The sequence below is a fragment of the Bactrocera tryoni genome, chromosome 4 (genome assembly GCF_016617805.1).
Source record: "Bactrocera tryoni isolate S06 chromosome 4, CSIRO_BtryS06_freeze2, whole genome shotgun sequence".
NCBI classification, from domain to species: Eukaryota; Metazoa; Arthropoda; class Insecta; order Diptera; family Tephritidae; genus Bactrocera; species Bactrocera tryoni.
This window is the reverse complement of record NC_052502.1, coordinates 19,565,793-19,585,831: the sequence shown is the minus strand read 5'-3', so window position 1 is coordinate 19,585,831 and position 20,039 is coordinate 19,565,793. Positions and strand designations below refer to the sequence as shown.

General features: G+C 34.7%; 4 protein-coding genes and 1 long non-coding RNA gene across 7 annotated transcripts in view; 4 read left to right on the top strand and 1 right to left on the bottom strand.

Annotated features, from left to right (window-relative positions):
• The first annotated feature begins 2,433 nt into the window (after window positions 1-2,433).
• On the top strand, window positions 2,434-9,926 carry LOC120775596 (tyrosine aminotransferase). Its single transcript, XM_040105835.1, has 4 exons — window positions 2,434-3,141; window positions 8,337-8,848; window positions 8,910-9,203; window positions 9,267-9,926. Exons 1-4 carry the CDS (start codon window positions 2,907-2,909, stop codon window positions 9,591-9,593), a joined length of 1,368 nt encoding a protein of 455 aa, XP_039961769.1. The 5' UTR covers window positions 2,434-2,906; the 3' UTR covers window positions 9,594-9,926.
• Window positions 9,927-10,627: 701 nt separating this feature from the next.
• Window positions 10,628-12,372, top strand: LOC120775386 (NADH dehydrogenase (ubiquinone) complex I, assembly factor 6 homolog). The gene is made up of 6 exons (XM_040105547.1): window positions 10,628-10,787; window positions 10,878-10,989; window positions 11,048-11,167; window positions 11,236-11,631; window positions 11,908-12,011; window positions 12,079-12,372. The coding sequence occupies exons 1-6, from the start codon at window positions 10,648-10,650 to the stop codon at window positions 12,158-12,160; spliced, it is 954 nt and encodes a 317-aa protein (XP_039961481.1). The 5' UTR covers window positions 10,628-10,647; the 3' UTR covers window positions 12,161-12,372.
• Window positions 12,154-14,558, bottom strand: LOC120775385. Its single transcript, XM_040105546.1, has 6 exons — window positions 14,182-14,558; window positions 13,721-14,062; window positions 13,369-13,651; window positions 12,974-13,212; window positions 12,370-12,882; window positions 12,154-12,268 (listed from the first exon to the last, which is right to left on the bottom strand). The coding sequence occupies exons 1-6, from the start codon at window positions 14,502-14,504 to the stop codon at window positions 12,166-12,168; spliced, it is 1,803 nt and encodes a 600-aa protein (XP_039961480.1). The 5' UTR covers window positions 14,505-14,558; the 3' UTR covers window positions 12,154-12,165.
• Window positions 12,765-13,248, top strand: LOC120775387. The gene is made up of 2 exons (XR_005705327.1): window positions 12,765-12,852; window positions 12,907-13,248. It is a non-coding gene; the product is annotated as an uncharacterized LOC120775387 (long non-coding RNA).
• Window positions 14,559-14,984: 426 nt separating the features above from the next.
• Window positions 14,985-20,039, top strand: part of LOC120773915 (ras-related protein Ral-a) — a 53,544-nt gene continuing 48,489 nt past the window's right edge. For all 3 annotated transcript variants that reach the window (XM_040103112.1, XM_040103111.1, XM_040103110.1), the window contains exon 1: window positions 14,985-15,528. The gene's annotated coding sequence lies outside the window, so the exon portion shown is untranslated. The remainder of the gene's footprint in view (window positions 15,529-20,039) is intronic.

Sequence of the window (20,039 nt, the reverse complement as noted above, 5' to 3'; positions counted from 1 at the left end):
TTTTTGATAATTTCCTTTTTTTAATTTATGTTTCCGTTTTTTTTGTTTACATTTTTTATTTTTAATTGTTGTTTTATTTCTTTAATTAATACTTTTTAAATTGAAGTATTTATCCATTTTTTTATATATTTTTTTATTACATTTTTTGTTTATTAAATTTTTTGTTTATTTTGTTCGGTTTTGGCACTTACATAATGTATGTAGCTATTGAATTTGTTTTAAGCCAACTTACAAAAGAGAGACTTTTATTTGAAGTAGTAATTTTATGCAAAAAATTTAACTGCCTTACTAAGTCAACTACACATAGACATCTTTATTCACAAAATAGCAGCATGTTCTGCAATAAGAATAAAAGAATTGGGTGGTTGGAATCAGAAGAATTATGAACATCGTTATATCCCAAACCAACTCAACGCTAATATATAAGACTACATTCTCCAAATGCTGGATTTCCATAGATACTTCCAGGTGAGGATACTTTCTAGATGAGAATGGAGAAGGGGCATAATAGCGGAGGAAGATACCATCTCAGTCTATACGGACGGGTCCAAAATGGTCTAAGGAGTAGACACGGTAGTATTTTCCGATGATCTGGACATTTCTCTCTCCATTCGTCTACCGTACTCAGCTAGCTTCTTCCAAGCGGAAATACTGGGCATAGAGAAGGTCTGCCAAGTTCTATTGAAAAACTTCGAGAGAATGCATAAAGCAGCAATATACACAGATAGCCAGGCGGCTCTCCTGGCCTTGTCGTCGCCCATGACAAATTCCAGCACAGTCCTTAATTGCAAGAAAGCACTCAGCTCACTAAAAGACAAGCTCCACCTAGACTTGTTCTGGGTTCCCGGTCACAGGAACATTTTCGGCAACGAAAAAGTAGACGAGTTATTAAATAGGTTCAGGAAAAGTAACTACAGAGTAACTGCTACCATAACAGGGCACAGGTCATTTGAAGAACATGCGTCCAAAATGGGCATGCCCTACAACAATATTTGCCGAGGCTGCGAAATTGCAGGGAATAAGGAAACAATTATCCACTTTCTCTGTGAATGCCCAGCCCTATCACAGATCCGACACAGAACTTTTGGAATGTATCAAGCACCAAACCTTGAATGGATGTCTACAAAAAGCATATCGGACATTAATAGCTTCATCGAAACCACAAAATGCTTTGAAAGAGAAGGCGAAACGTGATAGCAAATATAAAAAGGTCTACGACTAGTACATCAAAATGGCACAGCTGGTGCTAATTGAGCCCGAAAGAGGCTGCACTCCTACCTACCTATATGTGGTTACAACTTTTAACGAAACAAAAATTCTTAATTTTCGAGTCACGTAAGATAAGCGTGACTTAAGGCGGTTGTATAACAAGTAATCGTTTTAAATAGAAAATACTTAGATAAGCGGGAATCTTGAATTCAAAACTATGAAGTCTGGTATGTATGTAAAAATATGTAAATCGCAACATTTTACTGATTAAAATTAACTGGTTTCTTTTTAGCAGAAGCTTAAAACATTTGCAAATATATTATGCTGATGACAGTCGAATATTCATTTAAAAATCACATGGAAGACATTCTCGATCCTTAAACGCTACGTGAATATTAGTATGAGGCACTGTATCGGATACTTTATTTTCCTCAAACATAGCAGTTAGACGAAGATGCTAATGCTCATTCTGCACCTTGCAATTTTTCCATTCTTTTCGCGCCAAAAATAAGTAAAAAAAAAGTTAGTCAAAAGAAATGGAGAAGAAATTCTATCGCCACGCTTCAATACGCTAACTGTGAAATCAAACCGAGCAAAAATGTTAACACTTTATAAGTACGAGACGAGTGCCATTCGTGTCGGCAGCGAACGTTCGGCCGTACTTGATTACCGCTCGGCACTTCGTACGTTGCGATATCGCGAACGCACGCCACATTAAATGATATTTCTGCAAATATGTAGATATATTCAAATGCGAAATCAAAATGCGAATAAATATCGGCATATTTTGAGTAAGCGCTGCAACAACACACGCTCACATACGTGTGGTGTGCTATATATCCGGACAGGTATTCAAATCAGCAACACGAGCAGTGCGGCTGGCGGACTGACGACTTACTTGGATGGTTGGCTGCTCGGCTGGGCGGCTTGGATGTCGGTTAGTTGATAGCTTAATGGTGTTGGTGTGGCCGGTGTTAATGTGTCAACTGAAATTGTGTTGTTATTGTTGTTGTAGAACAGTTATTGAACACCATAGAGGCAGGCGCATGTATACAACGATATACACACACACATACAATTGTATATGAGCGCACATACGCACAAACGCGCGTTTGCCAGCGCTACAACAACAATAGTGGAAATGTTGATTTGTATTTATTTTAATATTTTCCTTTAAAAGCACACACTTACCAGACCAGCAGATCAGTTTAATTCAGGCAAGAACTTAACTAACAACGGTCGAAGTAAAAGCGGAGCAGATTTCCTCTAGCAAATAATCGGTGATAATCATAATCGGTGCAAATCTCCAGCGAGACACAAAAAGAGATCCTTACAAGCGTGTATTTATGTACGTATATAATCGTATCGTCACTTTATGGATTTTATGTGGCGAAGGACTAATTGTTTTTAAATGTGAAGTGTTGTTGTGAAATGTTAAATTAGCATATAAAAAGATAAAAGACAAATGTTAAATTAGAATATAAAAAAGGACAAATGTTAAATCATAAAAATATTGAAAGACTTTTAATATATTTATGTAGAATACATAAAATTTAAAAACTTTTGCTTTGAGCGTTTGCAGTGTGACAGTGTCACAGTGATTTTCGGCGAACATTGTGCAATTAAAATTTGTTTTTGCATGTTAAACTAATAATTGAATAAGATAAGTTATTACATATATCCTTTGTTGTGTGATAATGCCGGCAAGCGGTTTGGAGCGTAATATTTCGACCATCAACACCGAAAATAACAACCTAACCAAGGACCCACAACACAGCAATGGCGCTCAGAAGCTGAACCAAAATGTACGCAGAGAATGGAATATCAAAGCTTCGAAAATCTCCGCAAGAACACACAACCGCATACGTGGCATTGTGGAGTCCTTGAAAATCAAACCGAATCCTGACAAGCCAATGATACCGCTATCTATTGGTGAGTAGCTATTTTTGGGTGTAAAATATTTATATTTTTTTAAATATAATTGTTGCATGTGGGATGAAGAAATCTTTGCTATTGGAAAAATCTGTGTTATCAAAACAAAAAAAAAAAACAAAAAAAAAAATTATCATATAATACTATATTGTAAAAATTAAAGAAAATTTAATTCCAGTAATTAAAAAAACAAAAATATTTAAAGAATTTTACTTAAAAAAGTTTACTTCTAGATATTTAAAAATATATATACATACATATTTCCAAAATGTATTTTTGATTATTTTATAAAAAATATTTTATTAAAAAATTAATCTAAAAAAATGGTTTATAAAAAAAATAATCACATATACAAAATTAAACTAGTATAGTGGGTGATGCTAATTACTGATTAACAATGTCGATTATTCTGATTTTTTATGGTCATGGCACTCGTGAAAACCTGAAACAGTATTTTTTAAACTTTCATAAATATTGAAGATATAGGAAGCTATAAACATACGTTAAGGGGTGACAGGGGTTTCCTCGGGTAAAAACAGCATTTTTTCAAAAATTTGTTTCTCATATAAAAAATTAAATATTTTATTGTCACCCCAAATTTCTAATAAAATATTTAATCTTTTATATGAGAAAAAAATTGTTGAATTGTTACAAATATACACTATTCTAAAATTTTTGGAAAAAAATTCAAACTGGGTCATTGCGACGCCATTTCCGGTGACCCCTCGGGAAAAAGATTCGTCCGCGTTGGCAGGCTAATCCTTACAGGATCATCTAAAGTGAAAAATACGTATTTTAGTTAAAACCTTAACTTAGAACTTGGACAAAGGTAAAAAAAGAAAATTGTAACTTTTGGACATTTTTACAAAAAAATTAAAATTTCAGTAAACATTTCGCGACATTTTTTTTTTTCAAATAGTTCTAATCGAAAAAAATCCTTCTTTGAAGTCTTTAAGCATTGAATCTCAGAGACCTCTGTAAAATTTCATGAAGATCGGTAGAGTGGTACTCGAGAAATCTTGCCAACCGACATCAAAAACTCAGTTTCGAGAAAAACGCGTTTAAAGACGGCGCACTTAGCTTAGCTAGCCTCGTGCGCACAGGTTCCCAAGGCAGTTTCTCCAAAACTATTACTTTGATCAACTGGAAGATTTAGGACAATATTCTATAGGTGTAGTAGAATTTAATAAAACGATAAAAAAAAACAATTTATTGAAACCCACTTAACCCATTTAGTAAGCTTCAAAGCTTTTGAAATTCTACATATAGTATATGGAGCGGCAGCGATGGACAGAGAGACAAGTTCGGGGACAATTACTTCTGGGTCAGAATTTTTTGAGGATTTGCTATAGTTTAATAACAATAATTAGATATATAATTTAAAATTATGCATATCCGATCAATATCAATTTAACATATGTTAATAAAATGGAATAAATTTTTTCTCAAAAATAAATAATATAATATCCAATATGCTCCATGATCCCCGATTTTCTATTTATGGCCCTGCCGTGCGGTTCAATGTCCATCTATTCAGGCGAAGTCGCATTAATCTTTAGCACTTCACAGTGCCTTTGTCTAGATAGTCTAGATAGAGGGTTTCGGGTACGCCAAAAACTAACACTATCCTAAAAGGATTTACTATACTCAAATTTTAAACTATTTTGCTTCCATAATTCTAATTAGATATAGCACTTTGATATAATGAAGCGTCTATAATGCTGAAATATATTCTTTCAACTAATAACTACATACATATGCACATATAGATGTACATATGTGTGTATGTATATACATATGTATGATCGCTTGGAAACTAACCTACGATAAGTAACTAACCGATCGCGTTACACCGTACGACAGGTGATCATGCGCGACTAACCGTTTACATACATATGTAGGTAAATATGTAATAAACCGTTAGATAGTTAAAAAATAACTCATGTATAAACATATAGAGGAATAATTTAAGCGGCGTTGTGTTGTTGTAGCGGTAGAATTGCGGAATTAAGGACCGTTGTCTCAATGTCTGGTTAGCAACCATCTACCAATCTGTTCTGGTTAACTAAACTAAGACTCCTTCTTTCGGTAAAGTTCTCGTTAACTTAACTAAGACTCCTTTTGATAAAGTTTACCAGAACTTAACTGACTGATGGTTGCTAACCAGATATTGCGAAAACGACGCTAAAAATGTAGCAAAACCTCAAAATCAGTGCCAATATCATCGAAAGTTGTAATTCTTTCGCCCGCCATATTCGCCAGCTTCTGGAAATTACCCTCAATATTTGCTTTACATATATACACACACCTTTAAAAGTTTGTAGAAAGATTTTTAATTTTGTATTTAATAAAAAAAAACAAAAATTAGCGACATATTATTCATACTTAATTTGCATATTCATGTGCTTAAGAATATATGTATGTATGCATGTGTGCTTGTATGCTGCGCCATTGTGGCGTACACACCTTCTTCGAACGACCAATCAGCGCAGAGGTAAGCAACTCAAAAACGCGCTCACAGCGCTCCACTCAATTTTCGTTGCTCCGCTGGCCATTTATGCTCGCGGTGGTGATGTGGAGACTTTTGTGTGAACAGGTGCAATATGTTATGTTATTGTTGTTGAAAAAAAGTTATTTACTACTGTTGTTGTTATTTTGTTGTAGAAAAAAAGTGACTTACTACTGTTGTTAATTTGTTTTTGTTTTTTTATACATTTTTTTACGCAACATTCTTTCGACCAAACAGCCTCTAATGACGCGGCGGCACACTTGGCTGAATATTCATAAATCCATAATCTGCCTGACTTTCCAAAGTTTTGCGAACTTGTTTGTTGTTTATTCAAATCCAGAATTATTCTCGATAGTTGTCCGCTGCGTAATTAACATAAAAAGTTGCCCCAGTGATCTGTACAAGCTGTGTGTGCATATTGTTTTTGTTTTTCTTTTTTTTTTTTGCTTCACCTGCTGGTACACCCATTTTTGTGCCGTTTTCGAAGACTTTTCTGCTGCGAGCCTGTGCGATTTGTGTGCTCTTTGGAAATGTTATCAGTGAACTTGTGCTGGCACTTTTATTTTCTGTAGAAACTGCGCGTTTGCGCTACAGTTATCGGTTACCGTTAATATGTGTGCTTAGCCGGTACAGGTTTGCGTTTCAGGTTTGCCACTAGCTTCGACTAGCCCTATAGATATTCATCTAGTTGGAGCGCGGCATACTTGGATTACACTTCGCAGCAATAATTTGCTCGTGTATGCAAATGCAGGGCGCATTTTGCTAGCTCATTAGCAGACAGGCATGTGTGTAGCTCGTGCTTGAGCTATTGCTGCCTACAGTAGTGTGCGAAATAAAAAATATGATTTTTTTTATAGAAATTTTTTTAAGCTTTTAAAGTTGTTATTTTCTGTCATTGGTCAAAAACGAAATTATATAACAACACGCCTCGAAGATTGAAGAGCATTTGGAAATTGTACATACATATATGGTGACTATTCTCTTTCGATGGTGAAATTTGGTTTAATAAATTTTAACGTTGTTCCACTTGGGTTTTTGATGAAAATTGTACCACGGAAGATAACGTATCAAAAATTCACGATCTTGTATTGACAGAGCGTGAGTTAAGGAACGTATTCCTTATAATAGTAACAAACAACAAAACAATCGTTTGTTTCAGTACACAGAAGGCATCAAAACAACCTTGAGTTGGAACAATTGAAATGCACTATCACAAACAATCCTAAACGAACAAGTATCAAAATAACATTGAGGTGGTATTCAAACCTTATCTTAAAACAAAACAAATGTATCTAAGCAAACAATATACATATGTATATGTAAACAAACCTAAACAAATAATATAATCTGTATCTAAACAAACTATTAACTAGTGAGTAAGAACGATGTAATAAGTTAGTCTTAAGAGTATAAATAAAGAGTACACATTCCGGTGCCGCTCAAAATATATTCTTTTGACTAATTTTTACTTAATGTAAAAATTAACTTGTGCGTGAGATATCGAGTGCAGCCAGGTCCTTCTCCACCTGATCTCTTCGACGGAGTGGATGTTTTCCTCTTCCTTTGCTTCCACCGGCGGGTACTGAATCGAAAACCTTCAAAGCGAAAGTGTGATCTTCCATCCTCGTACCAGCTATTTTTTTGCATTTTTCCGAAAATCAATGGTTTCGATTGCAGCTGCATAAAGAGCATAAGGAGCTGGAAATGCTGTCCCACTTATACCGAGTTGTTGACGAGTGCTCTCAGAGAGCAAGAATGCAAGTCGAGTAGAAAATCGTTCGGCTATCTGTTGTGATTGCAGCTTCTCGACGTCGAACCTTTCTTGTGTTTGTTGATGTGCGTTTTTTGCTGCACAGAGGCGGATGCGTATCTTGGCTGCAACAAGATAGTGATCCGAGTCTATGTTAGGACCTCGGAACGTACGCACGTCTAAAACACAGGAGACGTGTCTCCCGTCTATCACAACATGATCGATCTGGTTGGTGGCTTTTCGATCCGGAGACAGCCAGGGAGCAATGGAGAATTTACCTATGCTGGAATCTAGCACTACAGATAACCATATTTCGTGCCCCGGCGAAGTCGATCAGCCTCAACCCAATTGGGGATGTTTTTGTGACCTACTGAATTTCAGAAAATTAATTTCTTTCGAACTGGTTAAAGAAGTTAGAGCATGGTTCGATCAAGGGTATCGTGCTTAATAGAGAATTAGAAATAAATTCTCCTTTTTTTAAATTTTCTTTTTTCGTTTATTGCATAATTTTTATCGGACCTCCCTTGTTGAGTTATCGCTTAGACTCTACTGCCATACAAACGGACCGATCAAAATCAAGTTAATGTATGGAAATTGTTTATTTGTAATATTCCTTCAGTGCAACCGAAGCAAATGCCCTTTTAACAAAAATGCAACAAAGTACTTAGATCAATACATTTTAATTTTGTTATATAAAATATTGCACAATAAGTATGTTCGTAGCTGCATATCTCACAGCCAATTTGAATGTTAATGGCAGCAAGCCGAGCCTTTAATTAGAGCGTTTTTCTATAAAAGTTAATCGGCAGCAGTTGACGCAATTGTTTTTTACAATGTTTATACAATATATTTATAAACAAAAAATTAAACTAATAAATTATTGCTAATAATTAAATTATTTGCATTTTTATTGCATAAATATAACAATCATACCAGGTGATCCAACGACGTTCGGCAACCTACGCGCCTCCGATGAAACCATGCTGGCCGTACAGCGGTGCATTGAAGGCGGCAAATATAATGGCTACGCCCACTCACAGGGTCACGAAGAGGCGCGACGGGCCATCGCAAAATATAGTGCACACCAGAGCGCCGAAGAGATAAAAACGGAGAACATTCTAATGTGCAGCGGTTGCTCGGCGGCGCTGGAGTACTGCATACTGGCACTTTGCGACAGTGGACAAAATTTGCTCGTACCACGCCCTGGATTCTGTTTATATCAAACTTTAGCCGAAGGTTTGGACATCGAAATACGTTATTACGATTTGTTGCCGGAACGTCAATGGGAGGCGGATCTGCAGCAGTTAGAGAGTTTGATTGACGAGAAAACAGCAGCGCTGCTAATCAATAACCCAAGTAATCCATGTGGCAGTGTATTTAATCAGAAGCATCTGGAGGACATATTGGTCATTTGTGAACGCAATTATTTGCCCATAATAGCGGACGAGGTTAGTTAATGTAGAATTCTTCACAATTAAAGCGCATATAATTTTTAATTTTTTTTTTCAGATTTACGAGCACTTGGTGTTTCCCGGCTCCAAGTTTATAGCCATTAGTAGTCTGTCTAAAAATGTGCCGGTACTCACATGCAGTGGCACCACAAAACGTTTTCTGGTACCCGGTTGGCGTATGGGTTGGGTAATCGTGCACGATCGTGCAAACCGTTTGGCTCAAGCTGTGGTTGGCTTGAAGAACATGTGCGGCCGCATTTTGGGCTCCAATAGCATAGTGCAGGGCGCACTGCCCGATATGTTGGAGAATACACCAAAAAGCTTCTTCGACAGTGTGATCAATGTGCTCTCGGTAAGTGTTGGTTATTTTGGTTGAAATTTTAAAAATAAATAACAATACATATCTTTATTGTAGGCGAATGCACGTTTGGCTTATCGCATTTTGAAGAAGGTACGTGGCCTTAATCCGATTATGCCGGACGGCGCTATGTACATGATGGTGGGCATCGATATCGAACATTTTCCAGCTTTCAAGTCCGATACGCAGTTCGTGCAAGAATTGGTGAATGAGCAGAGTGTATTTTGCCTGCCGGGTGCCTGCTTTGAGTGCCCGAATTTTGTGCGCATAATTTTGACAGTTCCTGGTGACATGATGAAGGAGGCTTGCATGCGTATGGCAGAATTCTGTGAGGCACATTATAAGAGTGATGAGACAGTTATTGAGCATGGACTCTTAGACTGAAGTTGCAACCATGGCTTGGAAAAACGATTGCTTAAGCTGGAATGTATTGCTTAAATAAGTACAATCTCATTTTATCCACAAGAAAGGGTTTTTGGATATAAATAAAATTGCATTCGTACTAGTTTTTTGTAGATTTAGTTATTCGCACAAGTAGTCAAAGTCAAATATGTGACCTTAATAAATCTTTAAATAAGTAGTTAATAGGTCTTTCCGTTAAGTTAAAGTAATCATATGTTATTTCTGCAATATAATTGTTACGATATACGTAGAGTTAGTTTTAAATAAATAAATGATTTTAATTACCAAAGGGTAATGTCAATGCAAATTGGTAACTTCGATAAAAAATGTGTAAAAGTTGCATTATTACTTACATAATACTGATGAAAGTATGAATATTTCATGACAATCGGATATTGAACTAAAATCATTAATAATATGATACTGACTAACAATTTCTATGATTCTGTATAATAATTCTTTAACAAGCACTTCTCAAGTTTCGAGATTACCCAGAAGGGCCGACTTTTTTCATGAAACTTATTGACTTCTTCGTTGTTGTTGTTGTAGCGGCAGAATTCTGCACATTTTGACAGTCCTTCACCGGATAAAGAAAGTCCGGGTGCATTCCGGTTACGTAGACTAACGGCGACAGCCTTCTTCGTGTTGATCAGAGCTGAATATATTTTCTGAATTTTTATTGCACAACTCAACGTATGTGAAAAATATTATATGTATATGTAATTGTTAAGCCTAAGTAATTTCATTAAAGGGCTAATAACTTACATTTTATATTTCTTTCTCCATATATGTAAATTTCTGTACAGCTGTTGCGTTGCTGCGTTTCATTTGCACTACATATATTTTTGATTAATACCGAATGTATTTATTTGCCCGCCAGTTAGTTATAGTTTTCCGTTTCCGAAACACCCGACCGACGCAAATACCCGCTGCAAATAATACCCTAAAAAATACCCAATCAGCTGTTTCCTTTGACAGCTACGCCATAACCTCAAAAAAGTATAAACAAAATTATTTCAATCCACTACAATTTAAGATGCGGCATTTATTGAAAGGTGTAAATTCAATAAAAAATCTGCACAAATGTCTACTACAACAAACTGGTGCAACCTATTGCACACAAAAGAAATTGGCAAACGAAATGTTTACGGCACAGTACTGCATTAATTTGGTGGAGTGAGTATTAGAAGAGTTCCTGCTGTTTTCATTGCATGCCCGTATGTTACATAAAATCAAAATTATATTCACATAGTTATTTTATTGCAGGAAAAATGATTATGAGAACTATTTATGCACGTTATTATTGAATGGTGGTCATCGACGCCACGCATTTGCGTTGAGAGCGTTCAATGTAGAGGTGGCCAATTGTGGTGCCAAGGTAAGAGGAAGCGCAGTGCTAAAGTGATTCATATACTCATGTTTTTGTTTACTTCTAGGTGTCTGAAGAGCATATTATTAAATTAAAATTGAAGTTTTGGTATGATTCAATTGATAAATGCTTCTCTAAAGAGGGTTCTTACGTTGCCGATCATCCAGTTTTACGGGAACTAAAAAATGTATGTTTACTTACAATTATTATTATGTCTTAGTTAATTATTATTAGCACGCTTATTTTGCCTTACAGACCGTAGATTCAAACAAGCTGAGCAAAATTTATTTAAAGCGCTTAGTCACGGCACGTGATCGACCATTGAACCAACCATTCTTTACAGTAAAACAATTAGAAGAGTATGCCGATCAGGTTTTTTCATCACTATTTCATCTTTTAGTTGAATTAAATGGAATTAAGGATGTACAGGTGGACCATGCGGTTTCCCATTTAGGCAAAGCTCAAGGTATTGCAACACTTTTGAGAGCGATACCATATAAAGGACGGAATCAAGCATTAAATATACCACAAGAATTGTTAATCAAACATGGTGTCAGCCAGGAGCGCATAGTGCGGGACAAAGTTGATGACAAAGGTGTAGAAGAGTGTATTTTTGAGGTGGCATCTGTGGCGCATCAACACTTGGAAAAGGTAAATATTTTTTTATTAAAATATTCTTTAATAATAACTGAACAGTTTGAAGCACCCAGAATGAATGGGCATGAGTATAACGATTTACCAATGTCCGTCTGTCGGTTAGTGGGTCCGTTTTTGTTGTCAGTCAAACGACGAGATCAAAATCAAGTTCATGTATGGAATCTTTAGTATTTGTGAAGGGTATTATAGCTTCGGTGCAACCGAACTTAACGTTCTTAATTGTTTTTAATTAATTTGTATACTCCGCCACATTATTCTTCCATTTCATAGGCCCGTAGTCTTATGGATAAAGTACCCAAAGAAGTGCGTAAATTTTTCCTGCCTTCCATCGCAGTGGAACGATATTTGGAACGCTTACGAAAGTCAAATTTTAGGTCAGTTGTTGTATTTATTTAGTTTTTCTCCGACTTATAACATTTTTTCATATCTGTTTGTTAATAGATTAACCGATCAAAGGTGTTTACAAAGAGATTCGATGCTACCGATGTCATTATATTGGAATAACATGCGCAGGCGCTATTGAATACTTTATTGTGGGTCTTCAGCAAATTCAATTGGAATGAAACGCCAATTCTTTGCCAAATCATGCAGGGAGTCGGCGATTAGTTGACTGATAATACGCAATATACCACTGCAATAGGCATAAGCAATACATCACGTGGCATAATTAACGAAAAAGATAGAAATTGTAAATTTAAAATGCGATAAACACAAAGGAAACATAATTCATACTTGCGATTAAGGTCTATGGTTTTAACAAGTGGCAATGGACCTGCATTCAAGCGTAGGACTTCAGCATAGCTGAGTTCATCATTTATTTCAGCAGACGATTTCGGTCGCATGAAATTGGACTCTGACAAATAATCCCAATATAGTTTTTCAAATATTGTTGTAGTTGAAGTTTTTGAACGCTCACGTTTCGGTGGCAACAGTTCCCAAGCTATATTTATTGGTTCTTCGGGCTTAAAATTTACTTTCACATTTAGATGCAAAAATATATGCATCATGTAGCTGGACTCCTTCCATTTGGGATCATCAATGGATTCCACTTCCTCCAATAGTTCCTTTGCAAGTTTAGTTGATTTATCGAATACCCGATGTACTTCCAATGCTAATGGAATGCGTTTAAAGTGAAGCGCCCTTTCGAAAACACGCATATTCACAATGCAAAGTTTCGTATGATGTGGCTTTAGGCGGAATACATTCGGCTCAAAGGTGACTTCGAACAAATCGCTAATGAAGTAGCTAATTCATATGTTTTTTTTATAGTAAATAGAGTTACAAAGGTGAAATTGTAGAAATATAGAACTTCAGTTTTTGGAAACGGATTGCTTACTTTTGCCAACGGAACTCTACACATTTTTGGTTGTAATTATGAATGGCCACCATTAAACTTCTTTGTTCAGAACGCTGCATATCAAATTCTAGTTTATTGGGGTAAATAACGTATGGGAAATCAGCGCATTCGTAATCTTCAAGCGGCACTTCTTGGTCCTCGGTGTCATTTTCGAGATAGCCTACTGCTTTGACTTGAAACTTCGAACGAATATTTTCGAAATTCAAATTAAAATCAAGCTAATAAAAGGAAAACATAGCTATTTTGGAACTTTATTTATATAATATTATTAAAAAGTTCAAATAGTCTAAGGAATGCACGATCATCCGTATTTAAAAACAAAACAAATATATGATATATTTTAAACTGTAGAAAAAGTAATATGCGCAACTCACCTGATTTTCGAAATCGCTCGGCCTATATTCCACCATCAACGGCCAAACACTGAAACGTGGCACTGTTAAATTCGGGTTCATCAACTTTAAGCCGCGTTCTCGTGTAGAAAAGACAAAATTCAAATGTTGGCCCGTTATATTTTGCACCCAAATCGGTTGGACGAAACGCCGATGCTCTCTCAAATCGGTTGGTAAAAGTTCTTTAGTTATAATGCAAGCATTTGGATCGAAACCGATCACATTGAGCTTGAAATTCAAAGTTAGAACCCGTGAATCGGAGCAACTATAAGTATTGAGAGTATGGAGAGATAACTAGTTCATCAAATTATTAATATTTTGAATTTGTCATTACTTAAATTCATATGTAAGCGTGTGTTCGCCGAATAAAAAATAATAGAAAACGATTCTCAACGCCACCAAGTCGTTAGGTTTCATATGTATTGCCTCTTGCAGAATATGAATTAGACGTCTATGTGGACAGTGGAAGAGTTGTCGAAACTGATTGAAGCCCACACGAGTTTCCAGTGGCACGCATTCGCATTTTTGTATACGTTTTAAACGTATATCGAGATTTTTCTCAGACAAGTTTCGCAACCAGAGAATAATTTTCAGGGGTCGACTATTGATTTGACGCATTGGCATTGCAATGTCATGTTGAAATTTACTTCTATCCTTATGAATTTGCCGATTGAGTCTGCAAACATGTGATGCAAAATAATTAGAATAAGATTTTGTTAAGAAATGTTATTTAAGATGCTTTACATTATTTAACTAATGAATATTCATTGTGCTATTAATATAATTTATAATTACTTATCAATATCGAAATATTCCCAAAAGTATACTTTCAGCGCCGGTGGTGATGCAACGGTCATGTTTTCAAATTTAAATAATTGATATAATCGCTTAGCTCCCTCCTTTTGTTGACGAGCCCTTTCGAGTACAGCCTCACACATGCTTCGCAGAATTTTAAAGCTCCTAAATTGGCGAACTCTCTTTTGCCTGAATATTAAGCTTTTATAAAAAAAATCTGTAATATTTATAAAAATGTTTCGAACGGAAAGTGTCAAAAACATCGCACAGTGGGTGATATATGGAAATTTCGAATACTCTTTATTCTTATAAGGAAGAATCATACAGTGTTACTATAAAACCAACTATTATTAAAAAAGAAAATAATAATATAATTCTGTAAATAAATTATTATGGTTGGCGATATTTATTGATCATAACATTCATTATATATTATATATTTCATAATTTAATTCTCAATAGGGATGCCCGCCCTCATTGTCACTTGTGGGAAGGGGGTAATTTGCAGAGCTAATTTTCCCTTACGCGACTTAAGATATTTATAATAACAGGCAAATAACCATTTATAAGAAAATTTCTTTTTAAAAAAGTAACCGTTACCCGGTACTTGCGACCCTAAGACAAGAATAATTCCGTCCGCCAATGTGCATATTTCGCTGCCTTCGTATATTGTGTTCTACTCTTTCCTTTCCACATTTCGTCATCTCTCTTTGACACATGGCAATACAGTCTTCACTGCCAATTAAATAACTCAGTTGGTTTCTTTCTAATTTTTGCGTTTGTTGGTCATTGATTGACAGAAGGTGTTGGAAATAGGTGTCGAATGCGATTTACAGAATTCGCATTTTTCGAGTCGGTTGTGTTTTTCTTTTCCCGTGCAGTTATAATAAAGTGTCGAATTTACATGTAAACAGTAAAAAGGAAAGTGCTAATACTTTCTCAAAATATTTTACGCAATTAATTTGCTTTCATAGATTTTGTCGATTTTTTGTCCTGTCGTTGTAGAAAATCATAAAAATCGGGTGAAAAAAGGAGTGTGCCCGTGTGATGCATTGTCAAAGGGAGTGAGAGTGTATTAACGAAATTTGTGACAAAAGCTAACGCGCGAAAAAAGTGCAAAGCAACGACAAGAAATTTGTGCAAACGGAGAAGTAAACGACAAACGTGAAACCGACAAAATACAGAAAAAAAGAAACAAAATAGTGGAGCGAAAGCACAATTTCATTCCATTTTGAAAAATCATCTAATTTTTCAACAAATAAGCAAAGTGTAAAGTTTCTATATTTTATTAACAATAAAAGTAGGATACAGCGCTAATACTTGCAGGCGTCGCAAAATAAATAAAAGGTAATTTTCAGTGCTTCACAATATGGGGTTTTTTTATATGCTGATAAGATTGCTGAATACTTTGGAAAGTGTAAATATCAGTTTTTGCTTTTTATAAACATTTCTAACCAGTGTAGGTACATTCTCTAAAGGCCATTTATAACATTTAATATGAAATGTTTGATTGTATTCTGATGATAATAGCAAAGTTGAGCATTGCCTTGATTTATCTCGTGATCGACAAGCAGTCGACCAACGCCTCTTGTGGCCATAAAAAAATATTTTATTTACTTATCATATGTCTATGATGGAATTTCGGTGAAGAATTTGATGGGGCTTGTATGCGAACATTGATATTATATGTATGTATGTAGGAAATTTGTGGAAGTGAAAATTTCCGGGCTCGAAATTAAGATCTTTGTGGCATAATTTAACTAAAGCGTTATAAATAATTTTAATATAATGAAGAACTCGGTTTATAATTTCGAAATTTTTTAAGAGTGATGAAAACGTCTCGAACCGAATTATTTATTTAAAGACTTATAAAAAATTTTGGCAGATGTACTATTTCATTTAAAATATCGAAATATTTTTAAATTTTCATCCATTGTTCAAACTTTCAACGAAATTGTATCATAAATAAATGTTTTTAAAGAAATTTAAATTATAATTTAGAAAAATAACTTAAAATGATTTATAAAACTACATGTTTCGTATATAATGAGTATAAAAAGAGAAACCCGCATAAAGCAACAACCATAGGTGAATAGAACAATTCCCTACAATATTTATTGTATGTTGGTATGTAATATGTCGCTAAGAATTGTGTCATCAAAAGTATTCAAAAGTTTTTTATGCGCTGCTTTCGCAGTTGCTGTTTACCAACTTTTCTAGTTACGAGCGACAGCTATTAACCAATTTTCTGCCAAAAAACGGAATTCATCATAAATGCGTATTACACACGTTTATGTTTCGTGTTTGGTGTGGATTGCGAGACGCCTAGCACCCATAATTTTAACTATTTTGTGCTGCTTTACCTACTCAAAAATTGTGTAGATTGCGTGAGACAAGAGTAAAGAACTATTAATGATATGAATGGCTACAACAGCAAACTATTAATTTACACCCATATGCATGTATTGCCACCATAAGGTCACCTATTAGATATGTAGATAGGACAACGGAGCGGTAGACAGAGTTGATATACACATGCACACAAACATATGCTGTTTCCCGTATGACTTTTTATTGCGAAAATACCAAAAAGTTAGTGACCTATTTAAGTTGACGTCGAAAACCATATTGAAAAAAATCGATGGACTTAATGCGTTCAAGCGAGTAACAAAAGCGCTTGCCAACGCATGGTATGGCTTTGTTATAACCAAACAACAACTTGTGGAGTGTATGTTTGGAAGTGTGTAGGATGAAGGCATTTAAATTTTTAGCTTCATCAAAGATCACTAACTTCTATTGGTAATTGTAAAGTTTTTTATTTTTTTTTATTAAATTTGTACTGCGTTTTTTACTGACAGACAAACATTTTGTGGACGAATTTTCGGACTGCTCATGCTTATCAGTGTTTCATTTGAATTATGTATTAATAAATTTATTGGAAAAAGTCTCTAGACTTCAAGCTTTTGAAAAAAAATAATCGTAATAAATACATTTAGTGTTTTTAATAAAATTTGGTTGACACTGAATTATAACCAAAACATTTGGACTTACCCATGTGAGCCACATAATAGTTGAAAAAAACACTTCTATTAGTTCGAATTATAAGGAGATTCAGTCTATCTTTTATATAGTTTAGCAGAATAAATGGCTAGTGGTCTGATCTAGAAATTTCCATGCCAAATGTTCTGAAGATATCCAAATATAAAAGGTTTCCATACATGAACCTGTTTTAAATCGTTTCGTTGGTCTGGCAGCTATGTAGTATATCCTATAGTAGACGGGACCAAAAAATTACCAATCTATTTGGGGGGAAGAGTATGTACGCAAAATTTCAAACCGATATCTCAAAAACTAATATACAAAATATAAATATGTATTTTTATTTATTTATTTAAAATAAAACAAATAATTTTGTAACAAATAACTATAAAAATCTAAAAATTTAAGAGATTTTTCTGTTTATTATAAATAACAATATTGGAAAATATCTTCTTATAGAAACTAACATTAATTACTGGTTATTGCATGTATAAATATCGTCAAATCAGTGAAACTTGATTTTTCTCTGCAGTTTCACACACACATTTTTGTAAAAATATATGAATATAGATATAATTAGCAGCTTTTTATTAACTGCTATTCATAAGATCGAACTACCGAAAGCAAAATCACTGTTTCATGACTCATTAAAAAACAAAGGTACAATACGGTTTTGTGAAAATGCCAACAAAAACAAAAAGCAAATGCAATTTAGCTGGCATTTAAAATAGCATTTTAGCATGTTATGCATGCATGCATATGTAGCGAGCAATCATAACTGCTTATGCACATTGTTAAGACAATATTCGAATAGACCAAAAAAAGAAGCAAGTGTTGTGCGCATGCGCAAAGGTAAATGCAAAATACCATGAAGTTGCACGATGAGCGCATCCGAAACCAAAAAAAAAATACAAAGTAGCAATGAAAACGAAGCAAAATTGTACAAAAAGCTGAAAAAATGTTAATTTCAGCAGCTGAAATGCTGATTCACTGATCGGTCTGGTTTAAATGACGCACTCCATTCACTGTTCGTTATTTGTCATTGTGCATGTGATATGTTTTTGTCAAGCGTTGTTTTGTTTTTGTTTTAGATATGCCAAGCTATTTGATAGCTTTGTTGCCATAGTGATAATTGAGTTTTGTTAGTGTGGCGTCAAGCGATAAGTGTGTATTTGGCCTTAGGCAACCCCTTTCGTGCGCTGCTCTATAGCCCCTTGTTAATTGATAGCTGCAAATTAACGGTTAATGTTTCAAAGTCAGTATGCGCATATGAGTCTACTAGATATTCATATGTGTGTACGTTTGTGGTCTATGAAAATGTATGTGCTACGCATGTGTACGAAGTCAAAAGCCAAAAGCGTACTCGTCAAGGTCTTGGGAGTTGCACTCATTTCATGCTTGAGCTTAAAATTCCTCATCGTCTTTTTTACAACAATTCGTTTTGTTCAACTTTCGGTATTGTATCTATTTTGAACGTAATTTGATTAACACTTTTGGTTTGGTTTTAATTGCATTTCTGTACAATTTGCACTTGCTACAACAAATTTGGCGCATTGCTCGTTTAATTGTGGTTGATTGGTAGAGTTTTGTTTTAAATTAACATTAGTGTGCATAAATTTAAGCTAATTCGAAGCATTTGATTTAATTAAATAGCAAAAAAAAGAAAAAATTGTAGTTTTCGAACTTTTAAAAAACTTTGTGTGGGAGATTTTTTTTTATTTTAAAGGAAATAAATGAATTATAGTAATTTTTATTGAATGCAGAGAGAAGTATATATTTTTTAGGAATTAATAATTTTCTAATATAAATGTAAATTTGAAAAGTCTAAGCATAAAAAATGTTTGCTTACAATCACATTTCACTCTCCTCAAACGTTTCTTTACCCAAAAAGTTTGAATTTTAACTTCCTAGTTTCTTTTATGGTGTGTCTTTTATAATTTTGGACCCAACTAGCGTGGGAATTTTAGGTACGAAACATAAATAAACACTAACACTCGTTTGCAAATTAAGTTATGAACACCAAATTCTTCTCTCTATACATCTTATATTTCTCATTAACATTTATTTCGTAGTTTTCGGCTGCTAAACTTCATTTAAACTATTTCATATTCTATAAGTCCATACGTGAAAATGTAAAAAAAGAAAACAAAACCTTTTCTTTGACTTCCTACATATTTGGTACGTAGTCACCTCACCGGAAACAGCCTTAACACTCATTAGTTGTAACATGTTTCTTTGTATGTTTCATCGCTGGATGTGTAGCTGGCAGAGGTGATGACTTTATTTATAGCCGACCAAATGTGATTTAAAATAAAATAACATAATTAAGTGTTCAAGTGGGATAAAAAAAGTTTTTTTTAATGAGGTGAGGTGCGACAACAACAGCAAAAATATGAAGATTTAAATGCTTATGCGCGTGAATTTTAGCGCTTTGAGGCTTCAAAGTCTAAACATTTACTTAGTTACTCGAATATAGTATGTACATATGTACATTATATTATTTGTGTGCGTGTGTGCATATTTAGATAAAATATTTTGTTTCAGATTCCACGCTTTGTTCCACACTGCAACTAAGCATACAAATGCCGCTATCAGTGCAAATAACACTTGGCGGCTGCGCTCATCTGCTAGAGAACTCACAACTTCCGCAAAGATTAAGTTCACCAAACCGCACACATACACACACACATGAACGTGTGCATATGTTTTTGTGTGCCTCCAAGTGACTGCTGTGCATATCTGCTTACAGCGTAATTGCACTTGCCATATAAATCTGCACTTTTTATATACAAATACTATATCTACATATGTATTTCTAT